General features: G+C 40.2%; 1 protein-coding gene across 6 annotated transcripts in view; it reads left to right on the plus strand.

Moving 5' to 3' along the window:
- The window catches only part of GRIA2 (glutamate ionotropic receptor AMPA type subunit 2), a 74,454-nt gene that overhangs the window by 22,028 nt on the left and 24,672 nt on the right, over positions 1-27,754 (plus strand). For all 6 annotated transcript variants that reach the window (XR_014172020.1, XM_081926331.1, XM_081926334.1 and 3 more), the window contains exons 3-6: positions 13,673-13,912; positions 19,577-19,773; positions 22,470-22,523; positions 23,427-23,588. Coding sequence is in view for 5 of the 6 variants with exons in the window: in XM_081926331.1 (XP_081782457.1) it covers positions 13,673-13,912; positions 19,577-19,773; positions 22,470-22,523; positions 23,427-23,588 (653 nt within the window). In the remaining variant the exon portion in view is untranslated. The remainder of the gene's footprint in view (positions 1-13,672; positions 13,913-19,576; positions 19,774-22,469; positions 22,524-23,426; positions 23,589-27,754) is intronic.

The following is a 27,754-nucleotide window of genomic DNA, read 5'->3' on the forward strand; positions in this document are numbered from 1 at the left end:
ATACGAGAACTGAAGTACAGGTATTCTTCAAAATTCACCATCATCCAAATTTTGCATTGCAATTCTCCAGCCATCCAAACAATATTTACAAAGATGCATAATTTTGTGGGAAATGTGCACAGAAAGGCATAAACAAGTGAAATTGCATACAAACCGTGCATTATATCCAAGTACTATTTGCAAAAAATGTATATATTAGTTGAAAACTATGTACAAAGCTGCATTAAGATGCTGACAAATTTTCATGAAGATTTGTTATAAAAAAATTAATAATAATCAGAAATTGGTATGGAACTGTGGAGAACTGAAGTTAACACTGAAAAAAGAAGAAACGTAGTGAATCAAAATTCGTTCATCCCCAGTTGAACCCAGTGCAATCATTGTACTATCTGCCTCACCACGGTTCAGATCTGTCCCAGAGGGTTGGAAGAAACCGTAGACCAGATTTTTGTATGAGCAAGTGGAGGAGAGGGACAGGAATTTCTGTTCTGCATGTGGGCATTTTTCCAGCCACAAAATGATTTCATTGGATGTAACTAAAACTGTGCCATTCTCCAGCTACAGCTTGTGCTCCTTAGGGATGCTTGCTGAGTGTGTGGTTGAATCTCACCCCATTACCTGTTTCCTGTAGTCTGGAGGTGGGAAGTCTCATGTCCAGCGGCTGAATGTGGCTCTTGTGGTCTCATCACCTGGCCCTTGTACTCTTCCTAAGCCAGGCATAGGCAAACTCGGCCCTCCAGATGTTCTGGGATTACAACTCCCATGATCCCTAGCTAACAGGACCAGTGGTCCGGGATTATGGGAATTGTAGTCCCCAAACATCTGGAGGGCTGAGTTTGCCTAAGCCTGTCCTAAGCCATAACCCCACTCTCCTCTGTGAATGATTTTGCCTGATTGGAATGTGTCCTTTAATGCCTCTTGCTTGCTATGTGTGTAGAAACCTCTGTTGTGTGTGGCTGGAATGTAGTGTCCTATACATAAAGAAGATTCACCTTCATAACTCAGTTTTGACTCTGGCGCCACCCACCCACTGACATGTGCTTACCAGGATGTTGCTCAGAAGGGAATATGGCCTTCTACCTGAAGAAGGTTCCTTGCTTCTTCTATGATTCTCTTAAGGTCCTGGGAGGAATAAAACTGGATACAGCAGTGATCAAGATGCCTAGGATAGGATACAAGACCTTGGGTAATTCATGTGGTACAGCAAAATGGGAAGAAGAGTTCACCTGTTCCATAGAGTTGAGTATGAATTTGATAGGCAGATGTTAACCACCTTGTGGACTACAGAGTGGACTATAAAATTGTAAAAATAATGGCAGTTCAAGTTAAACCCAGTGGTCTGCCTCTTCATTTACATAAAAATGTCCCTTTCATTCTACTGTAAAAATTAAGCTTTAGTCAAAATACTCTTCTAGTACTATTTTTCATTCTATTATACCGTATCTAAAATTAATTTTGAAATGCAATAGCTTTCTGTGAGTAAGCAAATACCAATCAAGTTGCTTTTCTACCGAAAGGATGAATAATATTTTGTGTTGTACTTTGCCTAAGGTAGTTAGCATATACTTGCTAAAAATTTGACTTTCATACTTGTCATTTAGATTTGTCAAGGAATGCTGACAATACTTAAATTTACATAAACAAGGTCATAGATCTCCTCAACTTGTGTTATAATGCTCACAAATTGGGAAGATGTGCTATTTAATAGAGTTGCTTGATATAACCTCACTTTCACCAAAACGACTTACCGGACTCTTGGCGACTTACCGGACTCTTGTTATGAACTTGCTTATTCATATATTCCAGGATCAACATCTGTGGTATAGATTTTCATACTTGATAGATTAAGTTGCTTTGGGTTGCCTTGGGCAACATAAAATGACTAACAAATTTAAGTAATTAATTATTAATTTAAAAATATGTGTCAGTAGTGTTTGGGTTAACTTGTCACATGGTGGAAGAACGCAGAGATCCTTGGTTTTGTTTCCTTGATGATGGTAGTAATAGAAAAGCATTTCCAAGCTTTTGTGAGTCATTAAGATCAACACAAGACTGGCACAATATTGGGGCATTAAGAGGGAAGGAGGGACACTTGCAAGTACACTCCCTCTTCTCTTCTAATTTTCCAGTCTCAGAGTCTTCAGGGGAAAGAGGGAGGAGGCACCCCCCCTTCCCTTTTTAGTCTCCATCTTGCTCTGATGTTTAAAAGAGGCTTGCAAAGGCTCTTGCAAAGCTCTCCACCCCGGCTCTCTTTTAAGAGTGGAGCAAAAGGGATTTTGACAGACCTGCTGGTAGATGTTGATAGGCTTCTGCTCTGTGGAGCCAACAAGGTTATTATCTCAGTAATTTATTGTAGCAACAGTCCTGTAAGATAGATCAGGACAGACTATTTCACAGAACTAGATCACAACTAGGACTCTTTTCATACATGCATGTTCTACCCTTACAACAACAACCACTAATTTCTCACCTGCATGAATGGACGATTGCAGATCCAGCACTCCAGAAAAACCTTTCCTATCATTTCATATCATTTCAAGCTCAATTCTTTGCAATGGAGTCAATTCACACTTTCAGTTGCCAATCATCAATTTCAGTTTCTTTTTAGTATGCATTTTCTCCAGCATCCATATTTTGATATGCAATTTACCCTAATACTTTCCATATGCTAGTTTCATGAATACACGCTTCCTTATGCATACTTTCCAGAAATATACACATTTTTATAACACTGTTTGGCTGAAGAACTGCACTGCAAAATTCAGAGAAGTGCAAATTTCCAATGATAACTTTGTTTTGGGATTGTGTATTGTTTCAGTAAGTGTAAATGATGTAGATGCACATTAAAATTTAAAAATTTCTTCTACATGCCTACAGGTGGTACATACTTACATTTGTACTAGCCCTTAGTTGAATTCTTTTATTTGGATTTTCCAGATTGGGAAACAGATGCACGGTGTGTGGAAGTCTCTGATACTTGCCCTATTTTTCATTTATCAAGCATTGCTCTTTCTCTTTGACTTTATACATCCAGGGCATAGACTTGTATGTCAAATCTCTTGTTTCTTGTTTTAGCTTCCAGCAAAAAACTCCCAAGTGTTTTGCTTTGACAAGGAATCCCCAAATCTGCCTTTGATTTTCCTTTATGTTTGATTAGTGGCAATTGTAATGAAACTAATTCTGAGAAAGAATATCTTTCTCTATTTTTAATAATTCAAGCAATAAATATATATAACCAAATACAGCCGGGAGAGCATATTTGAGCTGAAGTTGGCTTCAAAACTCATATATCATAGCTGTCAACTTTTCCCTTTTCTTGTGAGGAATCCTATTCGGAATACGGGAATTTCCCTTTAAAAAAGGGAAACATTGACAGCTATGTCATATCCCTTACTCCACTAGGTGAAAAATTGTGTGTGCAAATGGGTGCTGAAGATGCATGGTTCCTAGTCTGACATGGCAGCAAGGTGTGTTAGCAAAGCTAAGTCAGAAAGCCAGCTCTTCAGAAGAGAAGTACAAAGCTGAAATTCATACTTCCTCTCACTTCCTCTGATTCCTGAGACAGCTGACCAGTGTTATTGCAGTTTGTCTAACTGTTGCTGCTGCGTGTACCATGATTGAAGTGATCGTATTATATCTTATTCTGTGTTCAACTGAACAGTGAATATGATCATCCATGAAGTATCTGTGGTACATAACATGCTTGGTAATCTATGTTTTTGGTTTTTAAACAAAAATATAGCACAATGCCTGTCTCTTTTGTTTTACCTGCTAAATTTTTATGGACACAATCTTGCCAAAGCAAACTACTTTGATATCAGACTGAGAGACAACTATGTGCTTAAGTCCTTTCAAAAGAAATAAATAGTCTTTAAAAACACTTTCCTTTGGCTGGATTGTTTCCAAATTCACAGTGGTTTAGCAAGTGGTGTTAAAACGATATGCTAAGTAAAGAAAGATGTATGGTACCTTAAAATACATTTGTCTTAATTCTGAACCAAGGAAAGCTGAATTGTGTACAAATCATTCAGGTTTGCTTCATTTTCTTTATTTTTATAGAAACTAGCTTACTTTTTTAAAAAATAAAAAATCTCCATGATTGAATCTGGCTTTGTTACACATGGGGAGAGTCAAGGGCTTGGCTATGCAAACCTTTCCCCTTTCCCAAAAGCAAATCTCTGGCTTTCAGAATTCCGGCTGATATTACCCACACATTTTCAATTGTACATTTGTAGTAGTCAGGGCTGGGAGCTTGCCTTAAGAGAGAAACACAAAATGAAATCTGGAATTATTTGAAAGCTGAATTCTGAACTCAGCTTTTTCCCCAGTGCAAAGAAAATATAGACTGGGAGCTACCTATCTTACTTGCACACCAGCTTCTGTGCACAGGGTTTATATAGGTGTGTCCTAAAGTGGCCTGGGTTTACAGGAAAAATATTTGCAGCCATATATTCTAATCACAAATTATTTACCAACACATGAACATTTTTTGCCAAGTTCTTAAAACACATTTAAAGCTTAGCTCGTTCTTGTGTTTGACAAAGAACTTATTGAAATGAGCAGTATTCTGTTTTCCATTCCTTATTACAATAACAAGTAAGAAGAAGAAGATTAAATTAGGTTAGAGTTAGGAGTTAGAGTATTGGAACTTTGGGGGGCAATCAAGGTATAATGCTAGAATTGATGCTAAAAGCTAAAGATGTGCATAATGAAATGTGCAGTTTGGATTTCAGGAAAGCTGATTTTCATACAGCTATCCAGAAATGCCTGAAAGGCTGTATTTGCTGGCAGGCCCTGCTGGGAAATATATTTGCAGATTACAGCATTTGCTCGCCATTGCCAAGATTCTGTTTACCAAACAACTTTTGTCAATATCATAATGGATGCTTATCTCCTTTAAATGATCATAACCTCATAAAACATGAGAACAAATCCTTCTGGTAGGGAGAGCCTCGTTTGTAAAAACAAATCACCAGTGTCATACATGCAGTAGCTACTTTTATGACAGTCCTGTCAGTTTTACTCAGGTTTTTTTAAATGGCGCACCCTTTGGGACTGGTGGTGCTTAAGAAAAACTGTTGTTCGTGGTGCTTTTTCTTTTACTTTGGGGTTTATAAGCAATATCACTTAACAAGCAATGCAGTCCTGCATCTTATCCACCTTAGATTCCCTTAGCACAGAAGCATTTACTACCCTAATAGAGAGCTCCCTTGAAATGAGTCCTGGACGGATTTGTGTATGCCTTCCTGATCTATTTCACTTCCTGAAACACCAGCAGAATTTCTTTCCACTCTAGCGTTAGGGTACCTCGATCCAATCAGCGTACAACTTCTGCCTCATAAGTGAAAATTAACGAAGAAGAAAAAATAGGTGTGATTTGAAGTGACCCAGAAATGGCCTCAAATCTTTCATAACCTTAGAATTATTTTCACTTTCCATTTCTCCTCTGGCTTTCAGGCAACATATCTATTACTAGACATGTGTTTTGTTTCCAATGAGACTCATGTAATCATAGAATTGGAAGGGAACCTGAAGGCTGTAGGATATAAGACACTGATCCAAGACTCGGAGTCTTGGGACCCTTAAAATAAAATCTGAGCAAAGTTGGAGAAGCAGCAAAGATTGATTACACATTATTGTAAGGATGGGTGTCCGCAAAGCAGGCACACCCAAATTCAGAAAAACACAGGAATATCTCCAACTCTGAGCAAAAGGTTCCCTCCCCTGTCCCCCATTGGCTGGAGGCATGCAGGGCTTACAGCCTATCACGACCGCCTAATTAAAATATTGAACTCTCCACCCCTGTTGACATCTTCCATCCCTCTGAATTCAGGGACCATCACTCTTAATTACTTTTGCCCAAATCAGGAAGCATGTTCCTATATTCTCACACATTTACCCCAACGATAAAGCCACATCCTGACCACCCATTAGGCGTACACGAGTCCTATCCTGCCGAAGCGTGCTGAGGTGTCTATTTAAACCACATTCTAGCAGCAAGCCACCCTGTTTGGGGCGTTCTAATCCCAAGCCAGTAAAGATAAGCCTCCAAGCAAGCCAATGGTTTTCTAACTGTTGCAACCTTCTATTCTGATGTTGCAACTGTCTGAGGTTTTTTGACCTCTGCAAGTGTAGCATCCAGCCTCTTTCCTTGTTAGAGCAAACTCTTTTTGATTCACCTCTTCTGTTTCAAGAGGGCCAGCACAGTGGTACCTCGGTTTAAGAGCAGCCCTGTTTACAAACTATTTGGTTTACGAACTCCGCAAAACCGGAAGTAGTGTTCTGGTTTGCGAACTTTACCTCGGTCTAAGAATGGAAGGTGAACGATGGAATGGCACCGGCAGCGGGAGGCCTCATCAGGGAAAGTGTGCCTCAGTTTAACAACGGATTTGGTTTAAGAACAGACTTCCAGAATGGATTAAGTTCGTAAACGAAGGTACCAGTGTATAGGCATCCTGTCCTTTGTTACAACCATTGGCATGCAGCAGTGCAGTGGCGTAGCGTGGGTTGTCAGCACCTGGGGCAAGGCAAGTAGTATGCGCCCCCTAACCCATGGATTTGCGCCCCCTAACCCGTGGATTTGCACACCCTAACCCTATCCCCCAGATGTTGCGCCTGGTGTGGCCAGCCCCCCCTGCACCCCCCATGCTACGCCACTGCAGCAGTGTGTTAGATAATCTGAGTGATGTGAAATTTGTCCCCTTCCTCTTTATATGGCAAGAATTCTTTATATCAAAGGCCATTCTATATTTAAGGAGGCTGTTTTTCCTTCTAGAACATGAGAACCTAAGAAGAGCCCTGCTGGATCAGGCCCAAGGCCCTTCTAGCCCAGCATCCTGCTCTCATAGAGGCCAAACAGATGCCTCTGGGAAACAGCACTCTGGCCACTTGTGATTCTCAGCAACTGGCGTTCAGAGGCATGTTGCGTCCCATCAGGGAAGGTAGAACATAGCAGTCATGGCTACTAGCCATTGAGGTCAGACTACTGTGGCTACCCTCTAAAAAGTTTCTGTAAAACTGCATCAATTATAATCCACTGTTCTATGTAGTTTCTTGCTTTGAACCTCTGATCTGGCATCAGTAGACGGTCTTAGTGAGTCTCTTTGTGTATATATGTAACATCAACGGGGAGCTGAATGATTCTAACATGTGCAGTTGTTCAAATGGTCTTAACTACTTTCAGTCCGAGTGAGGAAATGTGCGATATGGAGAACATTCAGAGTTCTGGAGCACACAGTGAGTGGTGGTAAACAAAATGTATTACATTCAATTAGAAACTTGCTAACTCCAGTGAGCAAAAATGTAAAATATACTGTTAGAATAAAGGAAATAGATATTTAGACACAATAGGATATAAAGTTCAAGATTACATGGCAAATGGTTAAAATAAACACCAAGTAATAAATTAATAAAGAATACATGCACTATGCCTTCAACTCATATTAGTGTACAGTGATGTACTTTCATTTTTAATTTCAAAGACAGGTTTTATTTTTAGATGGCCTCCTCTCTTAATTGGCACTGCCATTAAATCACAATAATATCTTGTTCATCAAGTTGTCTTAATTAGGAAGATTTTGCCGATTTAAATTGCGAGTAAACTTTTATTGTGTTGGAGTTGATTAGCTGATAACTCAATAATGTCTGTTATTTTTACCACAGATGATGTGGTTTTGTATATTGTTCATGAATATGCATCATGGTAATTATGCTCATTACTGCAGTGAATGTTAGAAATCAGACTGACATCACTGAATATTAGCATTTATTTTTATCTCTCTGGGGCGTGATTCTGAAAACTCACCAGCTTTAATAGCACTATTTAGTACTAATATAGCTACAGATCATTCTTCAGTTATCTGGTGTCCTCCAGATGTTTTGTTCTGCAACTTCCACCAGCTCCAGCCAGCATGACCATGAAGTCCAGTCTGGAGGGCACCAGATTGGCAAAAGCTATTATAGACTGCACAATAAGCTGCGCTACTATCCCACTCTCACAGAGATATATCAGTGGCTAGATATTTCTAAATATATCACTATTTATGTTATTACCAACATTGGCTTATTTTCTCATCTGAGTGAGAGGCCTTAGGGATATATGAAACCAATGATCTGACTCAGACTAAGGCAGCTTCAGCATCTCTCTATAGAGTTTCAGACAGAGGTCTTTCTACCTGGAGGTGCTAGGAATCAAACCTGGAACCTTCTGTAGACCAATTATGCTTATAAGGATTCTAGGCACAATTGCCATTACTAACCATAATAATACTCATTAGAATCATATTGAGCAGTGACAGGTGATAATCTGGCAAATGAAATACAACACAGAAGCACAGGACTTGCCATTTCTATGGTGTCCTTTGAAAACAGTTCTGTACAAGGCTAGTATGCAAAACAATAGGTTAGGCATGGCAATTGTGCTCTTATTTGCACTGAAGATTTTCTTTTGGTGATAGAAATGTGTTGTTTAGCATATGGCAGTGGTGGACAGCCTTTTAGGCAAGGGGGAGAGGAGCAAAAGAAGTGACTTTTGATAGGACTGCTATACAGCTAAAATGTCCGGGGAGACCGAAGGCATATGGCAGCCCATATTGGGCCATATCCACAACTTGTGTGTCTGGATTTTCACTTTTTGAAATATGGCAGCTCTACTTTTGACCACCTTGGCTATGCTGTGTGAAGGGGGAGGGCCTTGTGTCAGGGTATGTGGAGCAACATATCAAACTGAAACAGGACAGTCAAGAGGACAGTGTAGGTGACTGCATGCAGCCTCAGAGCACTGGCGGAGAAAGGGGGTGCGGGGGTGCTTACTGCCCCGGGTGTAATCCCTGGGGGATTACATCGCTGCGCCACACACACACACCTCCGGACACTCGCTGATGCCGGAGCAACCCCGGGACATTTGCCACGGCCAGCATACACACACACGGATGCTCGCTGTGGGTGTCTAGCCCTGTCCTGGTGGTTGACTAGCCCCGTGGGCATCACTCTGGGTGCCAGAGCACCTGTCTCTGCCTCTGCCTCTGCCTCAGAGGGGTTAAATTTTGCTGTGAAGGAGAGAGAAGGAAAATAAGTTGGCTAATTGGAGAGAATCAAAGAGCCTGGGGGCCCCTGAGTTGCTTGTTGCGAGAGTGAAGGAGGGTTGTCATATGTCTGGAATTTTCCAGACATACACGATTTCGCAAAATATGCAAAATATTTCACTTTTTGAAATATGACAACCCTATAATGTGCATAGAGTAGATAATTCCCCCTAGTTTTCATTTATTGGGTTTTTACTCTTCCCGTATAGGATTCGTCAGGTTCTAGAAGGCTCTTCTGTGGCTCACTTTTCACTGCAGACAGTTGCTAGCTTTGGAAAACACTGCACATTGGTCTTTAATCCACATTCTGTGAGGCCGTTGCCAATAGAGGATTTAGCCTGACAGCTGTGTTTTCTTCCTGTTTTATTTTTCCGAAATACTTCCCCCGCCTCCATGCACTGTTGTTTGCAGCTTGCTTTTGATGTCCCTTTGTAACATTTCTAACTTGGCTTTTTTAGCAAATGAAGAACCATTCTCAAAATCACTAATTAGGTATTCAGTTGTTGGGTCTCATTTCCTGGCTGCTTTCTCTTTGTCTCCATTTTGAGTACAACTTGCAGCTTTTTATCCTTGGCCTTTCCTAACAAAGATGTGATTATTGGTCAATATTCCTTAGCGTGTTGATCACTTGATTCTCTAAAGGAAGCATTGTTGCATTGGGCTGAAATGTGTTCTCAAAACTTTATATATTAACTTCCTGTGATGTACTTAAGATGGATTCAAATTCAATGAGAAATTTGCATTTGAATATTGGTAATAAGACTTCTTTACAGTATTATCGATATTCAGAGAAATTTGAGCTTTGAAGGGTGGGTGTATTTTGATTTGCGTATTGTTCCAGAAAATGTGAATTGGATTGATTCTCCTTTAAATAAGAATGGATTCCAGTTTTGTCCCCCCTCCCTGTCTCCTGTTCTAGTAGCAAATGGCATCCAGCCTGTTATTTGAAACCAACACTTTTGTTTCTTTGTGAAGGTATGCACTCACTGTTATTTACTTTGCCTTGGTAGCAGAACATGTTTCCACTCCCTGTTGAGTGTGTTCCAGTTGTAAATTGAGTCCCCCACTGCTATGGAAAAGCACGCCTTGGTTTAAGAACACTTTGGTTTAAGAGCGGATTTCCGGAATGGATTAAGTTCGTAAACCAAGGTACCACTGTACAACAGTTTGCTCCCTTTAGTTTCTATATAATATTAGTAAGAACACATCAATAAGAGGTCATTGACTCACAGTGATCTCTCAGTTGTTTATTCTATGAGTGAATATGAGGAGTCACACATGATAATGAAATTTGTCCATTTACAAAAGGTTTGTACCAAACGTGAGAGAGACCAATAACTGATACGATAAAGGGATATTTCTCTGACTATTCATCTCACTAGTAACAATAAAATAGATAGCTGTATTGTAAGTGACAGCCTCAATTGATACACAACTCTGATGGCTAGCTGTAGGGTATAGTGATTTATGTTGCTGACAATTACTTAGGCAAAACACTCACACAAATCAAGAAATGCTGAGAGAAATTGGTAAGTATTAATAATATGCTTCATAATGTGCTAAATAGAGCTTGTGGTGCCAATCAATGGAATGTCATCCAGTAACGAAGCAAATAGAGGGGGAAAAAGAGAGGAAAGCAAAGAGCTGTAATTTGTTGCTAAGCAACACTTGGCCAATTTTTCTCTTGTTTCTCGTGGGTTATCTAGAACCAATTAAGGAGACCACCAGCTCAGGGCTGGCCCTGCCATTAGGCAAAGTGAGAGGGTTGCCGCAGACAGCTGATATGGGGTGTCGTGAAAGGGTAGCAAATGATTAGTTATGCAATTATTTTTATTGTTGTTGTTTTCTTGTTTCTTTTACTGCTGGGAGAGGCAGAAGTGCTTTCGGGGTTATTATTATATTTTTGCTTCAAATTCCAAAATAACTTAACCAGCCTTGGGTGTTATGTACCTTGACCTGGAAGCAGGAACACCATGCTGTTCCGCCCCAGGTAGCAAAATGTCTTGGCAAGGCCCTGCCTGAGGCTCTGGTTGTCACAGTTTCACTGGGAAAACCATGATTTACAAAGCCCTGCGGCAGGGAAAACTCAACACTTGATCAGTCCCAGTTTTAAAGCAGCAGCACAGCATGTGCCTAGGCTGGCAGAAGCTGAAGGCTCAGGATATACTTTGCTTACAAAAGTCACATATAAAACCTCCAGAATCTTCATATATAGAAACTAATCCTTGTGATGATTGTCTAGTTCTTTTGTGAGGAAAATGCAGATGGCAAGAAGCTTTATTATTTGTACCACAAAAGTGTCATTTATCTCTATCCAGAACATGCTGCTTTCAATCTAGATTGATTCTAGATCTTGCTATCCACATGGGTGCATGGTATGAGTTTACTTCTAAACCACTGGTTCTTGCCCAGGTGAGGGAGCAAACCTTTAAATAAAAATAAAAATCAAAGCAAAGTACCCGGCTTATTTAGAAAATCTATTGTACAATAGAACAGTCTTGCTAACCAGTTGTTCGGTGAACTACTGCCCTCTCAAAAAAATGATTAATGCGAACTGTAGCTTGTTAAAGATGCTAGAAATTGTAGCTCAGTGAGGGGGTAAACCAGTTTGGTGGGGAAATGTATGGGGTGTGCGCCATTTAAGTGCATAGGACATGCTTTCAGTTAGGTACTCAGTGTTGGTTCTTCACATGCCATCACAGTTTGGTGTGGCCAACCAACAGAGCAAAACAGAGACATGGGGTCCCTGCATTCTCTAGGGGGCTCCAATGAGTTTGATTAGACAAACAGTGTCTCCACCTGAGAGATGAAAAGTCGTCAGGGCATGTGGTGGCAGCAAGATTTTAAACCAGAAGTATTTTTTAACCATTGTGTCCACTTTTTTTTTCATTTAGTAAATAAAACTATGGACTGTTTAGCACCTTGAAAACAAGCTGCATTTGCAGAGTCATTGAAGAGAATGACCCAAAAAGATGGGATGGTTCATCCAGGCTTTAACGATCAGCATTGTTTTAGGCTTTTATTGTCTGAGATGGTAATAAAAATGAAACAATCAGCACTCTATTTACACCCAGGGGATTATTCTTCTTGCTCCATGACCTGAGGTGCCATGGAGAAGGACCTTCTTCTGCTGAGTCCTATAATGCTGATATTAAAAGTTTAATGAAACAGAGCATTAGAACACAAAGTGCAGTGCTTAGACTGCTCCTCTTGTGTTTTTATGTCCTTTGCATTAGTGTGAACCAGTATTTCTCCATAAATGCATAGAAATAATAGTTGTAGTTGCTGAAAGGTTTTATAGCACAACATCAGCTAGTCCACAAGAGGCAACACAAAGCTAAAAAGAGAACATGTAAATAAGACCTAACAGAGTCGTGTGGGATCAAAGAAAGTAGGAAGAAAGTGTTTGCCATGTGTTCTCTAGGTGACATTTTTGGTTCAAATGCAGCGATTTCAAGAAGGGAAGTCAGAAAGTCTTCTAAAATCCTAAATTCAACTTTTGTGAATGTTTGTTCACAGTCATTTCCTTCCTTTTGCTTGAGTGGCCATTTAAAAACCTCTGTTCCATTATTTCTTAAGTGATCCTAGTCAATTAAGGATCACATCCTGGATGTAATGATGGTACGGAAACTCTGGAGTCAATCAGATTTGACACTTTCCTGAGCATCACTAAGGGTGAATGGCTAATTTGGACTCAGGTGGTCTTTATAGGAAAGATGCCTAATAGCAGGGGGGAGGGGGATGCACCTTGGGATCAGACTACATGCTACCTTACACAGAAGTCCGTTTCTCTCCCCCTCCCATTCTGTGGCAGTTCAAGGAGGAAGGCAGTAGTCACCCATCAAACCATTTCACAAGCCACTTCTAAAGATAGTTTAAAATGAATAGCACACATTTAAATTAGAAGGGTGCTACAATAATAAGCAACAATGTGGGCAAAATATTTCAAATGTTTTTCCAGGTAGATGATCATCATCAAACAAACTAAAACAAACAAACTTCACTATTGAGGGCAAATTAGATTATGTAGGGTAAGTAGAGTAAGGAATGTTAACTGAAATTTCAGTTTTCCTAATGTCTTTGATGAAGTTGCAAGCTTTACAAATGCATGCATTTCAGTTTCATGTCTGCTTATACAACAGTTATCTTTGGTTACCTGGAGCTGAACTTCTTGATCTTTCCTAAGCATCATTGCCACCCTTATTGATGTCATGTACATATCATACAGATGCCATATATGTGTGGCAGTAATCAGGATGATGCTGAAGAAAACATGGAAGTATTTGGGGATATAAAGATGAAACTTCTTACAGGGATTTGTTTGAATAGCTTCAGTTTCTTGGCAAAATTGTTGATCAGTCTCAGTCAATCCCTTCTCACCTGCCCTTACATTCTGAATTTGGTTGATCTGGTATATCTGGCTTGCTGTTCATCTCATTTTGTAATGTTAATAAATGCAACCATTCTCCCAATGTTTCGTCTTAAAAGTCTTCTTTGTAGGTGTGGGGGCAATTGTACATTTTTCTATTTTAAAAAATGCAGATCAGTTGCACATTCTAAAATGTTTTCTTTTTGCTTGTTTCTCCCAGTTTGCTCCCAGTTTTCAAGAGGAGTCTTTGCTATTTTTGGATTTTATGACAAGAAGTCTGTAAATACCATCACATCATTTTGTGGAACACTTCATGTCTCCTTCATAACACCCAGCTTCCCAACAGATGGAACGCACCCATTTGTCATCCAGATGAGGCCAGACCTCAAGGGAGCACTTCTGAGCTTGATTGAATATTACCAGTGGACCAAGTTTGCATATCTCTATGACAGTGACAGAGGTAAGGTGTTCTTCATAACTTACGGAAATTAATTTTGAACCACAAACCTAACTGAAATGATGTAGGAGCCCGAGAGTGCCAAGTATAACAGAACAGAACAGTTTTGTAAGTTCTGGCCTTGGGTGCTTAAGGAGAAAAGGTGACTGCTGTAATATGGTAAGTAGCAGACTGAACTGCCTTCTGGATCTAAGACATTGCTTATGCGTCTTTTTTCTTTCTTCCTGGAAAAATAAATAAATCAATGGGTGCATCTCTACAAGTCATTTCAAAAGGACTCCTGCAGAGGAAAATATTGTGTTAGAACCAGTCCTTTGAGAGTAATAGATGACTTTCACTTAAAAGTAATGGTTTTCACAGTATGAATTTCCCTAGGGAAACTGGGTCAGTTGTCATGTAGGCTCCCGGTGCATATCATCCGCCGATCTATACCAAGATGGAAAATATTACTAGCTGGAACTTTATTGAATTTTATTTGTAGTTATCCCTGTGGAAAGCTGTGACAGTGTTTTCTTAAATGAAGAAAGTTCACTGCAACTCCCTCCCTCTAAGAGCATTTTTAATGGCAGAAAAACGTTTTTAAATGATTGCTGGGGGGTGGGGCAGGGGGGAACCTAGGCAAAAAGGTAAAAAAAGTGTGCAATATTCTGCTGTTAAAGTTTCTCCTTCCCCTTTCCTGCTGCGTTGCAGTTAGAAGTGTCAGGTAGGACACTTGCAAAGTCAGATACCCCTGTTCAATGTTTGTAGGTGGTATCAAAGTGAAAAGCCTTGCCCAGCTCAAGTGGACCTCTTACTGCAGTTCTCCTTGTGTAGGTACCTTTCACAAGTTATGACTTATCCATCCAACCATTCCCTGGCCTGTTGCCCCAAGCCACCCACTGCACCTGCATCTCTAGAACATGACATTAGACTGTGGGTAGAGACCATGTTTATCCTGTGCTTTACACAGGAAAAGACCAAGTTGTGCCCAGTGAGGAAGGGAGGCATTGTTTGCCAAGGAATGGGAGTGTCACATATAGACCCAGTTTGGATATGTATTTTCATTTTGCTATGCTGTGGCTTAAGATTAAGAATCTGCATTTCAATTTACCTGGGGATTGCAGATTTATTCATGTTAGGGTTTAATACTACTAGTGTTTTAGTAGTATTAGGGGAAATCTAACTAGCCTGGTGTACCAGGGAAGGCTGGAAGCATTGGGGGCTGGAGAGAGTGTGTGGATCTGATGATCGTTCCTGACTTGCTGAAGATATGGTCAGTTCAGTTTAGACTCTGAAAAGAGTACTTATGTATAAAAGCATTTCTGATTTCCTTCAAGCAGCAGCTCCCTCTGCTTGTCCTGATCCCCTGAGTAAGGTGCTCAGTAAGGAGCTATCCCTGAAAGGGAAAGTTGTCCTCCAATATGCGTACATAGAAGTACTATCTACTTCAGCATGAGAAGTGAGACCAAGGAGGCAGGGAATAATTATGGCTGATTAGGACAGTGTTCTCGAAGATACTAAAATGAGTTTGACCAAACCGCGGGAGGCAGTGGAAGACAGGAGTGCCTGGTGTGCTTTAGTCCATGGGGTCTTGAAGAGTCGGACACTACTAAATGACTAAACAACAACAATGTAAAGGGAATGGGATGTATTCCAACTGATGTTGTGTCCTAAAATGTAGCCTGTCTTAAGCAGCACTAAGTAGGTGAGTGAGTTATTTATTTCTTTTATACTATTCAGATCTATTTTTAAAGATTTGAATCAAAGTTAATCAACTAGCAAATTTAAATTAGCATATATTTAGAGAAAATACCATGAACATTAACAGTTCATCCTCTTGGAGAAACTTTTGACTTTCTCATACAAAAGTGTTCAGGGTCTTTTGGTGTTTACGAAAGCCTTCTAACCATAGATTGTACAGGCCACCAATGATTCTGCAGAAATGAAGCCATTCTCCTTACAAGACCATTTAAGAGGAATTGTTTTTGACAATATTGTGACATTAAACCACTGCAGAAGCAGCAGTGAGTTATGGCTTGGATTCGTTCTGTTGCCCACGGATTATTTTTCTGTTGCGGAAACTGAGGCATAGGGAAGTGAAAGTTCTTATCCTGCAAAGTTCTTACCTTGATAGGCTTGCTTGCAACACTGCAAAGTGACATTTAACTAGTCTCTATTGTTTGCGTTCTTCCTGTAAATATCCCTGAAAGCCATTTTACAAGCTTCATCTTTATTTAGGGCTGAATGATACATTATGCACAAGTGCAAGCTGGGTCTAATTCAAATTGTCTTTTCCCACACTAAAAATCTTGCAAAAAAAGTGATGGGTGAAGAAAGATCTCTCTGTGTGTGGGTGTGGGTGTGTGGGTGTGTGAGAGAGAGAGAGAGAGAGGAGGAGGAGGAGGAGGAGGAGGAGGAGGGGGAGGGAAGGAGAGATCTTTCTTTATCCAGCACTGTTTCTTTGCAAGATTTTTAGTCTGCTCCTTCCCCAACACAGCTGCTTTCCCCTATTACAGACACACATCTGGAAGGCTATAGTTGAGGGAAACTGCTTAGTGGAGTTTGGGAATGGAAAAGTGTCAAGTGGGGCATACATGCACACTTTTCAGCTTCATGTCACCTCCTTCGAAATTGGTGTTCTGGTTTGCGGGGGTGGTTTTTTAAAAGGGGCCCATGGGTTGAATTGCATCAGTTTGCTTGTAATGTCTAGTTCCGCACATATAGCCCCTTTTTGCATTCACACACACAAGCAGCTGCCTTGTGGGAGGAAGGAAGTTTATGCCCCTGTTTATTTTGCAAGCTCACCTTTGGGAACTACAATTCCCAAAATGCTTCATTGCCTCATTAAAGAGCTTTGCCAAGCCGTAAGACACTTTTAAAGGGCCCTTGACACACATTTTGGCCTGCTGTCACACTAAAAAGGCTTGTACAAGTGCCAGAAACTCATGTCTCTTGTTTTCAGCCTCCTAGAAGAAAATAAATCTCATTAACTGGGACAAACCAGAAATGCTGGACTTACCTGTTAAAGGCGTTAGAACTGAAGAGACACAAATATTTTAAGAATCAGACAGCTGAAAAAATTTAATTGGCAATAATTACTTTTAATGGACCTGTCTAATAGGCGACAAAGGAAAAGAAGCAAAAGGAAGATGAACCTCTGCAGAATAAACACAGAAGGTGCAACAGGATGCAAGCAGAGATAATTTTTGAAATTTTGGGGATGAACCAAGGGTTCTTGGCAAATGAATTTCATTGATTCAGGTGCTTGGTAAATCCTGGCTTTGTAAAAACAAAGACTTTGTCTAAATATGATTATTTTTGTACTGCTGGAATTTGTTAACCAGGTTGGCATTGTTAACTCATTAATGTAACTGTAAATATGTTGTCTTTTTTAGGGATTGTATTTGTTTTACTTTGTTTTTATTACTCTTTTTTAAATACCTTGAGTCTCTGGAAAAATAAGTGGGATAGAATTTTTGTTAAAGGCTTATTTTAGTCAGATTCCAGATGTATTCCTTACTCAAAATAGTGTTTTTAGGAGAGAAGCTATTTGGCATGTAAGAAAGCACCTTGAACACATCCCTATAATGTTTCAGTGTACTTACTTAAAACTTTATTTGTGGTCTGTTTTTGGATGTTTACAGACATTTCAAAACCTTGAGACCTGGAAACTTTTCGAAACATGAAAGCTCAAATCCTCAGACTTTGGTCCCATTTTTGCAAATTTTGCCCATTTTTTAGGTCCATAACTGCCTGTTAAGCTGTCAGTCATGTTTTTGTACTGAACATTAACTTTTCTATAGATTCCTTCCTGTCCATTTTCTCTTAACATTAGCAGCTGGGGATAGCAGTCAGGATCTCTGATGGAAAAGTAGGATTTTAGAGATTCCATGATACAGTTGTTTCCTCTGGTTACTTATTTATTTATTTATGGAAATAAAACATCACTCTGACATTTCACATAATTTCCTCATCCCCTTTGACAGATTACTGTCCTCACCAGGCAGTCTCATTATGGGCACTTGAAGTTCAGGAGTGTTTTCCCTTGTTCCAAATTAGGAGCTCAACATTTAACATATTAGAAAGGAGGCTCATTATATTAGATTCCCTGTTCCGCTCAATCCACCACTTTGGATAGTATAGTGTCAACATGGACATGTGCAGTAGTAGCAGGAACCATATACTGTACAAGGAATTTTTAAAAACCTTAGGGGGTCCTCTCCACACTCCAGAAGCAATTAACTTGTTCGATTACATTGGCCCTTTTGACATTTTCTATAGTGTTTAACAAGCGGAACAATTGGCTAGCTTCTTCAAAGGTTACTTTGCAACACTTCTGCTCTCTAAAACTGTAGCTGCACTGCAGGATAGCCTGGGTTTTTGTTTTTTCAGCATTTTGATCCATGGCCTTTTCTTTTTCTATGTATTGTAGGTAATCAGGAATTGTGTAACACAGAACACACAAGAAAAAGTTTAAAAGGAGCAAGGGGAAGATTAGGGTGGGGTTGAGCAGTCACTCAACTCTGCCTTCATATAGAAACTGATGGCAAAAGCATACCCTCCCACATTTCTCCGATGAAAATAGGAATGTCCCATTCCATAATGATAAGTTTACTATTTATACCCCGCACATCTTACTGGGTTGCCCCAGCCTCTCTGGGCAGCTTCCAACATATATTAAAAAGACATTTTAAACAGTAAACATTTAAAAAAGCTTCCGTATACAGGATTGCCTTCTGACAGCTGGGAGGGTCAGATAACTCCATACCCCAGTGAAAATAGGGACATCCTACCACACCCTCCAACATTTATCCAGTGAAAATAGGGATGTCCTAAGGAAAAGCAGGACCTTCCAGAATCAGATCAGAAACTGGGACATCTTCTCTAAATCAGGGATGTCCCTGAAAAATAGGGACACTTGGAGGGTCTGCAAAAGCAAGAGGCTAGAGTGTTGGACTAGGGCCTGGGATCTGAACTGGTAATGATGAACTAGAAACAAAACCTTTGGGTCATAGTAGCTCAATGCAGTAGTTCAATGCATAGTAGCTCAATGCAGATGTTGACCCAGTGTGCAGCAGCTGGAACAAAAGGCAAATTTAATGATAGGGATCATTAGGAAGTTCACATAAAATTCAGAAGGGGTGGGAACTTCTAACCAATTTGCAGTTGCCCCTCCCCCCCCCCGAGAAAGTGCTGGGAGGAGCAGTGATGCTGAGTCCTCTTCCCCAGCCTACTAGACGTTCCAGAATCTATTACTAGTCTTACAGAACTTAAAGAGAAGGCTTTAAATGTGTTGTCTCTCAAGCCCAAAAGCCAAAAAACAATTCAGTAGCATTTAGTTATTGATTCAGCGGGTGTAGCTGTATTATTTTTTCTCCTGACAGGCCCTTTTTCAAGAGACGATGCCCAACGGTAGCATAGAAACTCTTCTTCCTAGAAATGATAAAATCTCTTCCCAAATGAACCTGTAGTGCAAACAAATGGATGTTGTTATAGGAGCTCACATCTTCACTGCACAGAAATTCCTAGGGACCCAAGAAAGTTGTGGCTATTGTTACACTGGTTTATTTTTTTAAAAAATGGGGATTCTGGTTTGCTGAGCTAGTTGTTGAGCTATCCTGGAAATAAATTAACCTAAGAGCCATGCATCTGGGGTTGAGTCTTTATTGTATTTTTCTATCTTACCAGGTTTGTCGACACTACAAGCTGTACTGGATACTGCAGCTGAAAAGAAATGGCAAGTGACTGCTATAAATGTGGGCAACATTAATAATGACAGAAAAGATGAAACATACCGCTCATTGTTTCGGGATCTGGAGGTAAAAAGAGAAAGGCGAGTCATTCTCGACTGTGAACGGGATAAAGTCAACGACATTGTAGACCAGGTTTGCTTCCCTCTATTTTTTAATGCCTAAGAGTGTAAGCGTATATGAAATGCTCCCATCATGATTTATCATCACAATTTATTTGTGTTGGGTCCAGCGTTGGTAATAAAGTTGCATTCTTTTTTGCATACTTCGGCAATAACAAGAACGTTCTGATAACGCTGATGCATGGAGCAGAAAATCCAGTTCATCATATTTTTTAGAAATCGAATTTCTATTGTGGTTAATAAATGCTCTCGGTGTTTAATGCACAGTTCTCATTTTCACAGTAACATGGATCCAAAGGGTCCATGTATGAGCACATGGTGCTTTCGCTTACACCTGGATAGGAGGGAATTGCTGATTCCCACCCTTGGCTTTAGACCCTTGGCTGTTCTGCCAGGGGCAGAGAGCAGGAAGGGCTTAGCTGGCCTGGACTCTGCTGATTATAAACAAGCCCCACTGACATCACCTCCTGGCATTGAGCCCAATCTGGATCCAATTATTACACCATATCCAGGCTGGTGTGAAGGAGGGTTTTAGCTGCTCTGTGCTGTGAGTGATGGGGCTGCAGATGCAGCGGTGGCTGCCCCACGCTGTTGCTTCCCACTTCTACCTGGCTGGGATTAGAATTGCTCTGTTGCTCACCTGGAGCTGAGCAGATTGAAATGCTTTTGAGCTGGAGTGGAAAGTGAATCTGTGGGCTGAAGGCTTTAGGTAGAATGCCTTGCTTCCATCATTTCTCAAAGCAAGACCTTTTCATTTTGGCACTTCATCAAATGAAGTCCTCTATAAGACGCCTATTATGTACTTCTGGCCATCAGAGAAGATTAAAAGGATGATACCTGGAATGAAACGTGGAGGCCTTGGTTTGATCAATGGTAAATTAAAAGATACTCAGTCTGATCTGTACTACCTAGTTAACTTGAAGTACTTGGAGTGTAGCCTGTTTAGCTCCATTGACATTTATAGGACTAAATCAGAAAAAAACAAACAGACCCCAAGTTCTTTAGCTGATTGCAGAACAGGTTGTACTTCTTCCATAACAGTAGCTGTGTGTTTTTTTTCCTAGGGAAGGCTAGCAGTTGGCTCATCCTATTTTTGAACCTGTGAATAATGCAATAATGCTTCTGTAACACAGGGCACAGAAGAGATATCAAAGCCCTGTTGGTTAGAGTGTGGCGCTGATAACGCAAAGGTTGCAGGTTGAATCCCCATATGGGACAGCTGCATATTCCTGTGTTGCTGGGGGTTGGACCAGATGATCCTCAGGGTCCTTTCCAATGCTACAGTTCTGTGATTCTAAGACAGATATAGAATGGCTAGCCCTTGTGTTAGCACCATATATGAATAATATAGCATACTTGTGGGAATTGCAATGTCACACCCACACCACATAGTTATAACACATTACTCCCCCATGAAGAATCCTGAAAAATTCCCGTCACCCTTAACAAACTACAGCTCCCGGGATTATTTGGAGGAAGCCATGTGTTTTAAAGGTGCTTTAACTATATACTGTCAATGTGACCAAAATGTTTCATTGTATCCTGGCCCAATGCCAGGACTGCTTTTCTACTGGTCAGTCAGGCACCCTATAGGTCAGTGGCAGTCCTACATTTTGGGGGCCCGGAAGCTTGAACTGTCATGGGGACCCCTTCACAACTAGCAACAAGGTCTGGATAACCATGGTCATCTTCTTCAAGGGGGTTGTTCTATGACAGATCAGCATAATATTATTTTTTAAAAAATTAAGTACTACATCTCAGATTTTGCTTAAAATTGCTGTACCGCGACACTCTACCTTTACAGCATTTGTGCTTTTGGCTTTCAAACTTTGGGATTGTTGAGATATATACAACAAAAAATTAATCCATTTGAGCTGTGTGGCTCAAATTGGGTCTACCGGACCTAATTGTTTTAAGCAATGTGGACTAAAGTCACTTCTGGGACCCTCTGGGATTAGAGGCCCTGGAGCTTAAGCTTCATTTGTTTCATAGTAGATCGACTCCTGGGTCAAGCTTGCTCTCTCCCAGGGATAATATAAGCTTTAAGGAGCTCAGTCAAGCCAATTCACTGACCCTCAACAAGGCCACTGAACATACTTAGTCTTCACTGGATAGTTCTTTGGGTATCGGCTGCCATTTTATACTCACATTGGAGTAAGCCCCATTAAACTCAGTGGGTATATACATGTATAGGAGTTACATACAGAATTGCTCCCAGTTTTGCAGGGCCATTCACCACCTTGTGAATTGAAGAGGTGTTCTCTTCAGCATTCATAGGAACCCTGAGAATAGGCCTTGTGAGAAGGAGGCTGGCTGGACATTTTAGAAAGTACTGTCCAATTGGAACCTGGCATGCTGAGAGTTTTGCACTGCTGCCGTTAATTGTGATTAACACTGCATTAACAACAATAAAGATTACACAGCCACCTTGTTCAGTGATAAAGGAAAGCACAGGCCTTATTGAAAACAAGCAATATATATATAATACAAATATATATATTTGGAATTTGTAATACGTCCTGCCCTATTTGAGATTTTGTTGGGTTTCCCCACCCCAAAAATGCCCTCCACAAAGCCTTCAAAAGATTCAGCCCAGAACCATATATTTTCCAGTGTAATCCATAATTAACCCCACATTATTTTATGAAGTGTTTCTTCTAGTATATGTGCCATTTTCCTAATCAGATAAGTTATATATTTCTCTTGCAGGTTATTACAATTGGCAAGCATGTAAATGGATACCACTACATCATTGCAAATTTGGTAAGTTAATTTAATACTAATAGCCACAACTTAGCTTTCATATATTAAAGTGGTTTTTTTTGTGTGTTTTTTGTTTGTCTGTCTGTCTGGTTTTTGGGGTAATTTTATATGATATAGTTCATTTACAGACTAGATTACTGTCTGGAAAACATCTTATAGAGCTGTTCAATAATTTGAAGTAGAGGAGGTATCCATGGATCATATAAGAATTGTGTGAAATGACATCCCCCTATCTAACAAGCCAGTTTTCCCACTCTGCCTTGCCCATTCCTCTTACTCACCCACCTTTTCTCATATTCCTCTTCTAGCCCATTTACTGTAGCCCATTATTTTACATGGGTTTATTCCACATGGATATCAGGGATCAGGAATATGCCTGCTGGTCCTATTTCTGACATGATGCATGATCCTGCGCTTTCCTATGACATTTGTGCATTGAGTGGTCATGTCAGAGAAGGTACCATGAGCCTGAGACCTTCTTGTTCTTTTTTTAAGGATTACTGATAAATCATAAAGGGATCAATAAGGTTACTGTTACTTCTGACAGTCAAAAAATATGATGCAAAGGGCCTTCTGAACATGCATAGACTACAGGTGCTTCCTTCTCACAGCAGTTCTTCCTCACAAAAATCTACTCCTGAAGACCAATGCATTCCCTGAATGACACAGTCTCTATTTCCCTGAGCTCTTAAAGGTAAATGACAAGGCAGACAGCCAATGTAACTCTTGGAAGTCTGCAGTAATTTTTGTTGAAAAGAGTAATTTTTGTTGAAAACCCTTACGTGAGGAAAAGTTTTATGAGTCAAATGTGTAAGTGAACCTTTTAGTGTTAATCTTTTTCTTACTAAAATATGACAGAAAAGTTGAATAACTGGCCAATTGACCAATGTGTTCAATGCCTAGGGATTTACTGATGGAGATTTATCAAAAATACAGTTTGGAGGAGCCAACGTATCAGGTTTTCAGATAGTGGACTATGATGATCCCCTGGTGTCAAAATTTATACAGCGCTGGTCAACATTGGAAGAAAAAGAATATCCAGGAGCACATACTAGTACAATCAAGGTACACTTTTGCTAATACACTTGGTCTAGGGTATACTGAGGGAAAGAAGTGTTTGTTGTCATAGTTGTCACACTAATAATGAATTCTAGAAGAACAGCTTTGTGAATCTTTTCTAGAAAAAATTGATAAACCTGTGGAATAATTTTGATGAGGCATTAGCTCTCACAGACTACTGCCCACTTCATCGGTTGCATGAACAACTATCCCATGTGGCAGAGTCAAAGGACAGCAGTGGTTGTGTCACATTTCTGTGAAAAATAAACTACTGTGCCCAGAATTCATATGAAATAAAAGCAATAACTCCTTCATAACAGAAGTCACTGATGAAAATAGTCTTCTTTGCTAATGTCCTAAAGCAGGTCCATTACTTTCTGTGATGCGAAAGACACCCCCAGTCTTGACTGAATCAGAATTCGATAGAATTTAATTTTATATACATGTCTCAGACTGAGAAGGCGTAATGGCCCAAGGGAAGGTATGTCATATCTGTGCCTTAAAATAGAAGAACTTCAACACTGTGAGAAAGATTTAGTGATTAAAGGGGAAGGAAAAAGAGAAAGATGGAATGAGCTGTGGTGGTTAGATATTAGTTGCTTCTCGCCTGGTGCTGCTTTTAAATTTTCATATTCCGCACGTGTTCGATAGAATATTCATTTATTGAATTCCATTGCCAGTGTGCTGCATGGTTTGTGCTGGTAGCTTAAAGGCAGGTACATAGCTGTTGCATTTCCCAGTTGCCTTCCCCCTCCTGCTACTAGTAAGCTGTAGTGACACCAGTTGTGGAAGGCTAATACTGTAGCTCTGTCCCACCTGGCAAGTCCTCCCTTCCCATCCCTCCACACTTACTTGGCAGCCTCTGCTGTACAGAAGAGCTTCCATAAGAGGAGGGGCCTTGGAAGAGCTGTAGATTCTGAAAGCTGTTGGTGACAAGAGGATGAAAGTTTTGGCATTCTGTATCTCTCTTTTACTTCCCCACTCAGCCGCACTGACATAATTAGGCATTGTCTTTCCAGAAGCAGTTTCCATAACCTTTCTTTTTTCCTCCTCCCACCTTTGGCAGAACATTCAAAATTATTGAATCAAAATGGTTCTGGGAAGTAGGTTCATTTTCCTACAAAAATAGAAAAATATTTCCAATGTGCATATTCAACACAGAACTTGGATGAAAAGGAGTGCAGAGCATATTTATGAAATGCTAGCAATGGAGACTGCTTATTTATTTATGACATTTCTATGCTGCTCCAAAGCACAGAGATCTCTGGGCAGCTTACAACAAATAAATTAATTTAAAAAGCTATTGCAATACAAAATTAAAAATAAAACTCCAACATCACAAATGGCAAAAATACTGTTTTAAAAAACCCAAACCCAAAACACATCATACCCCAAAGTTGAAAAAGATATTTTAAACCTGAGGTGCCCAGACTGCAGGAGTTATTTTAAAAGCTTTGGTGGCCACAAAGGTATTCACAAATATCAAATCAGACAAGAAGTCTTAGGAAATCTGTTCCATAACCAGGCTGACCAGGTGGTTATCTGCCTCACCTCAAACAGCAAGGCTACTCAGAGCACGACTTGCTCCACCTTGATATGCCAAGTCACTAAAGCTCTGTAAACACTATACCTGTCAAGAATATTTCATCACTAAAAGAATTCTGGGCACTGCAGTTTATTCCTCACAGAGTTACAGTTACCAGCAACCCATAACACACTACAGTTCCCAGAATTCTTTGAGGGGAGAAATGTGCTTTGAATATGCTTTAAAAATATAGTGTGTACAGAGAAGCAGAAATATGACAGCCTCACCCCAGTACCAAAGTACAGCTCCAGAAATATTTTACAATTCAGACTCGTCGTTTGATAGCAATCACTACTTGTCCTCAAGTTGCCTCTGGTTCCCCTTCAGTACATTTCCACAAGGAAACACACAAGGCCACTTTCTGTTGTGAGCACGATAAGCAATAGAATATGACTGACATAAATCAGTATGTCATATTACAACACAAGGATGTGAGATATAGTACTAAATGGAAAGAGACATTTCCAACCCAATTCACACACCCCAAAAATGCATTTTAAAGGGGGTATTATTTATTTATTTAGAACAGTCTTCAGAGTTTGTTTCTAACATTATATTTTTCAGGATTCAAACCACCCCCCTTTGATTTCTTAAAACGTTGGTGGAAAAAGGAATGAAAGTCCTGCAGACTCTGTCCCTTGTGTTATAGTAATTTATTTCCGTTGTTGTAGATAAGAGAGAGAGAGAGAGAGAGAGAGAGAGAGAGAGAGAGAGAGAGAGAGAGAGAGAAGGGTCCATTGATTTTAAGTCTGCCATCTCACAGGTCCCAGTTTGCACAATCTTCTGCTGTGCCTATGCAGAGAGTGGCCTGCACAGGTCACCATATGATGGCACATCGCTTTACTACTACAGCATAGTTTGGGCTCCCTTAGATTACTAAAGCCCCAAAAGTCTGAAAGACCAAGTTCTTCCCTACATATCCTCTCAGCAGAGGTTGCCCTCTTGGTAATTCTACCACCCTCAGAGTGTGTGGGGCTGGGGGAGTGAGCCAGGAAATGGCGTTTTCTGTGGTAGCCCCTACGTTGTTGTTGTTATTTATTAAATGTATTGGTTGCTCTTCTTTGCAAGGTACCGGTAACTCAAAGCAAGTTGCAATATATAAACAGACTCATTTTTAAAAACTGGCATAAAAGAAAACAAAAATCTTAAAGACAAAGCAATTTTTAAAAGGGAGGATTTAAAAACTCCACCCACACAAGGAGGCCACAGATAATTATAGATTAATTATGGAATTGTATAAGTTGTAGAATTCCCTCTCGCACAGAGGTGGGTCTGCCACCTTCGTTGTACAGTGATCTACGACATCCTTCTGAGTCAACCACAGATTTTCTGTCTCTGAATATAAGAGATAAGGCAGCACAAGTAAAGCACTTTTTTTCCTGGATAATGTGACTGAAAAGCCAGTTGCCAGAATGTCATCTCCTTTGAAATAAGACGAGCTGTTAAAATGGAGAACTTCAGCTCTCTGCTTGTCAATAGATTTCTGTTTCAGTGGAGGCATTTTTAACACAGCCTAACAGTAATCATGGTGGGAACCAGATGTTCCAAGCAGTTTACATTAATTTAAAAGCAATTTTGTTATAGTGCATGGTTGCTTCGGGTTGCTGTTGGGGTTTTTTTTGCTCTACTGCAGTCTTAAGGTTACCTGAAGGCAGCATTTATTTAAGGTAGGATGTAAGGTAGCATTTATTTTGTCAGCATGTGTGATTTAGAACCCTCTTCAATCAAAAGAATATGTCAGAGGCAGGGATGGTTCAGCTTCCTCTGAGACAAGCAAAATAAATTTTAAAGAATTGCCTGTAAAATGCTTTAAGAAAAAGTTAAGAGAGGGGAGGATGATTGTGACATCATTCACACTTTTAATAAGGCCACTACTTCTGACTCTTTTCTCCAGAATTTCTCAGACTAGTTTTATGCCTCCCCTCCCCAGTTATTGCCATTTTCTTCCACTGGATATGCCATGTAAACTAGCAGTATGATAATATTATGCTTATTGATGGAAGTGGCATCAGATCCGTTCGGCCCTCCCTTGCCCCATCTTTGACTTTTACATCTGTGGAAAGGTTGTACTGCCCTCCATTTTACAATCATGACCAAATGTTACTTAGGTACGACATCAACATCAGTGTAATGGTTTTTCGGATGCCACTTCTCAGGGTACAGCAACACACCTGCAGTGTCCTGATGCATTTGAAAACTTTCTTCCAAATATTTAATTTGCTATCTGTGTGAGTTTTGGAATGAAAGAAGTGGGATTTGAGCTTGGACCTGGCCAGCCTGGAAAGATGGAAAGGGGGAGGGTGTTTGAAAATGAGGAAGGGATTGGTTCTGCAATGAGGAAGGGCAAATAAAGTTTGGAAGCTGCATATTTCAGGGAATCAAATTCTTGGAAAGATGTGGGGGGATTGTCTGGCTTCTCATCTTTGCTCCCAGTGGGTGTCTGGCAACATTTTGTATGATCTTGTTGTTGTTGTTGTTTAGTCGTTTAGTCGTGTCCGACTCTTCGTGACCCCATGGACCAGAGAACGCCAGGCACCTCTGTCCTCCACTGCCTCCCGCAGTTTGGTCAAACTCATGCTGGTAACCT

Source organism: Podarcis melisellensis (genome assembly GCF_964234715.1).
Source record: "Podarcis melisellensis genome assembly, chromosome: 9".
Taxonomy (NCBI): Eukaryota; Metazoa; Chordata; class Lepidosauria; order Squamata; family Lacertidae; genus Podarcis; species Podarcis melisellensis.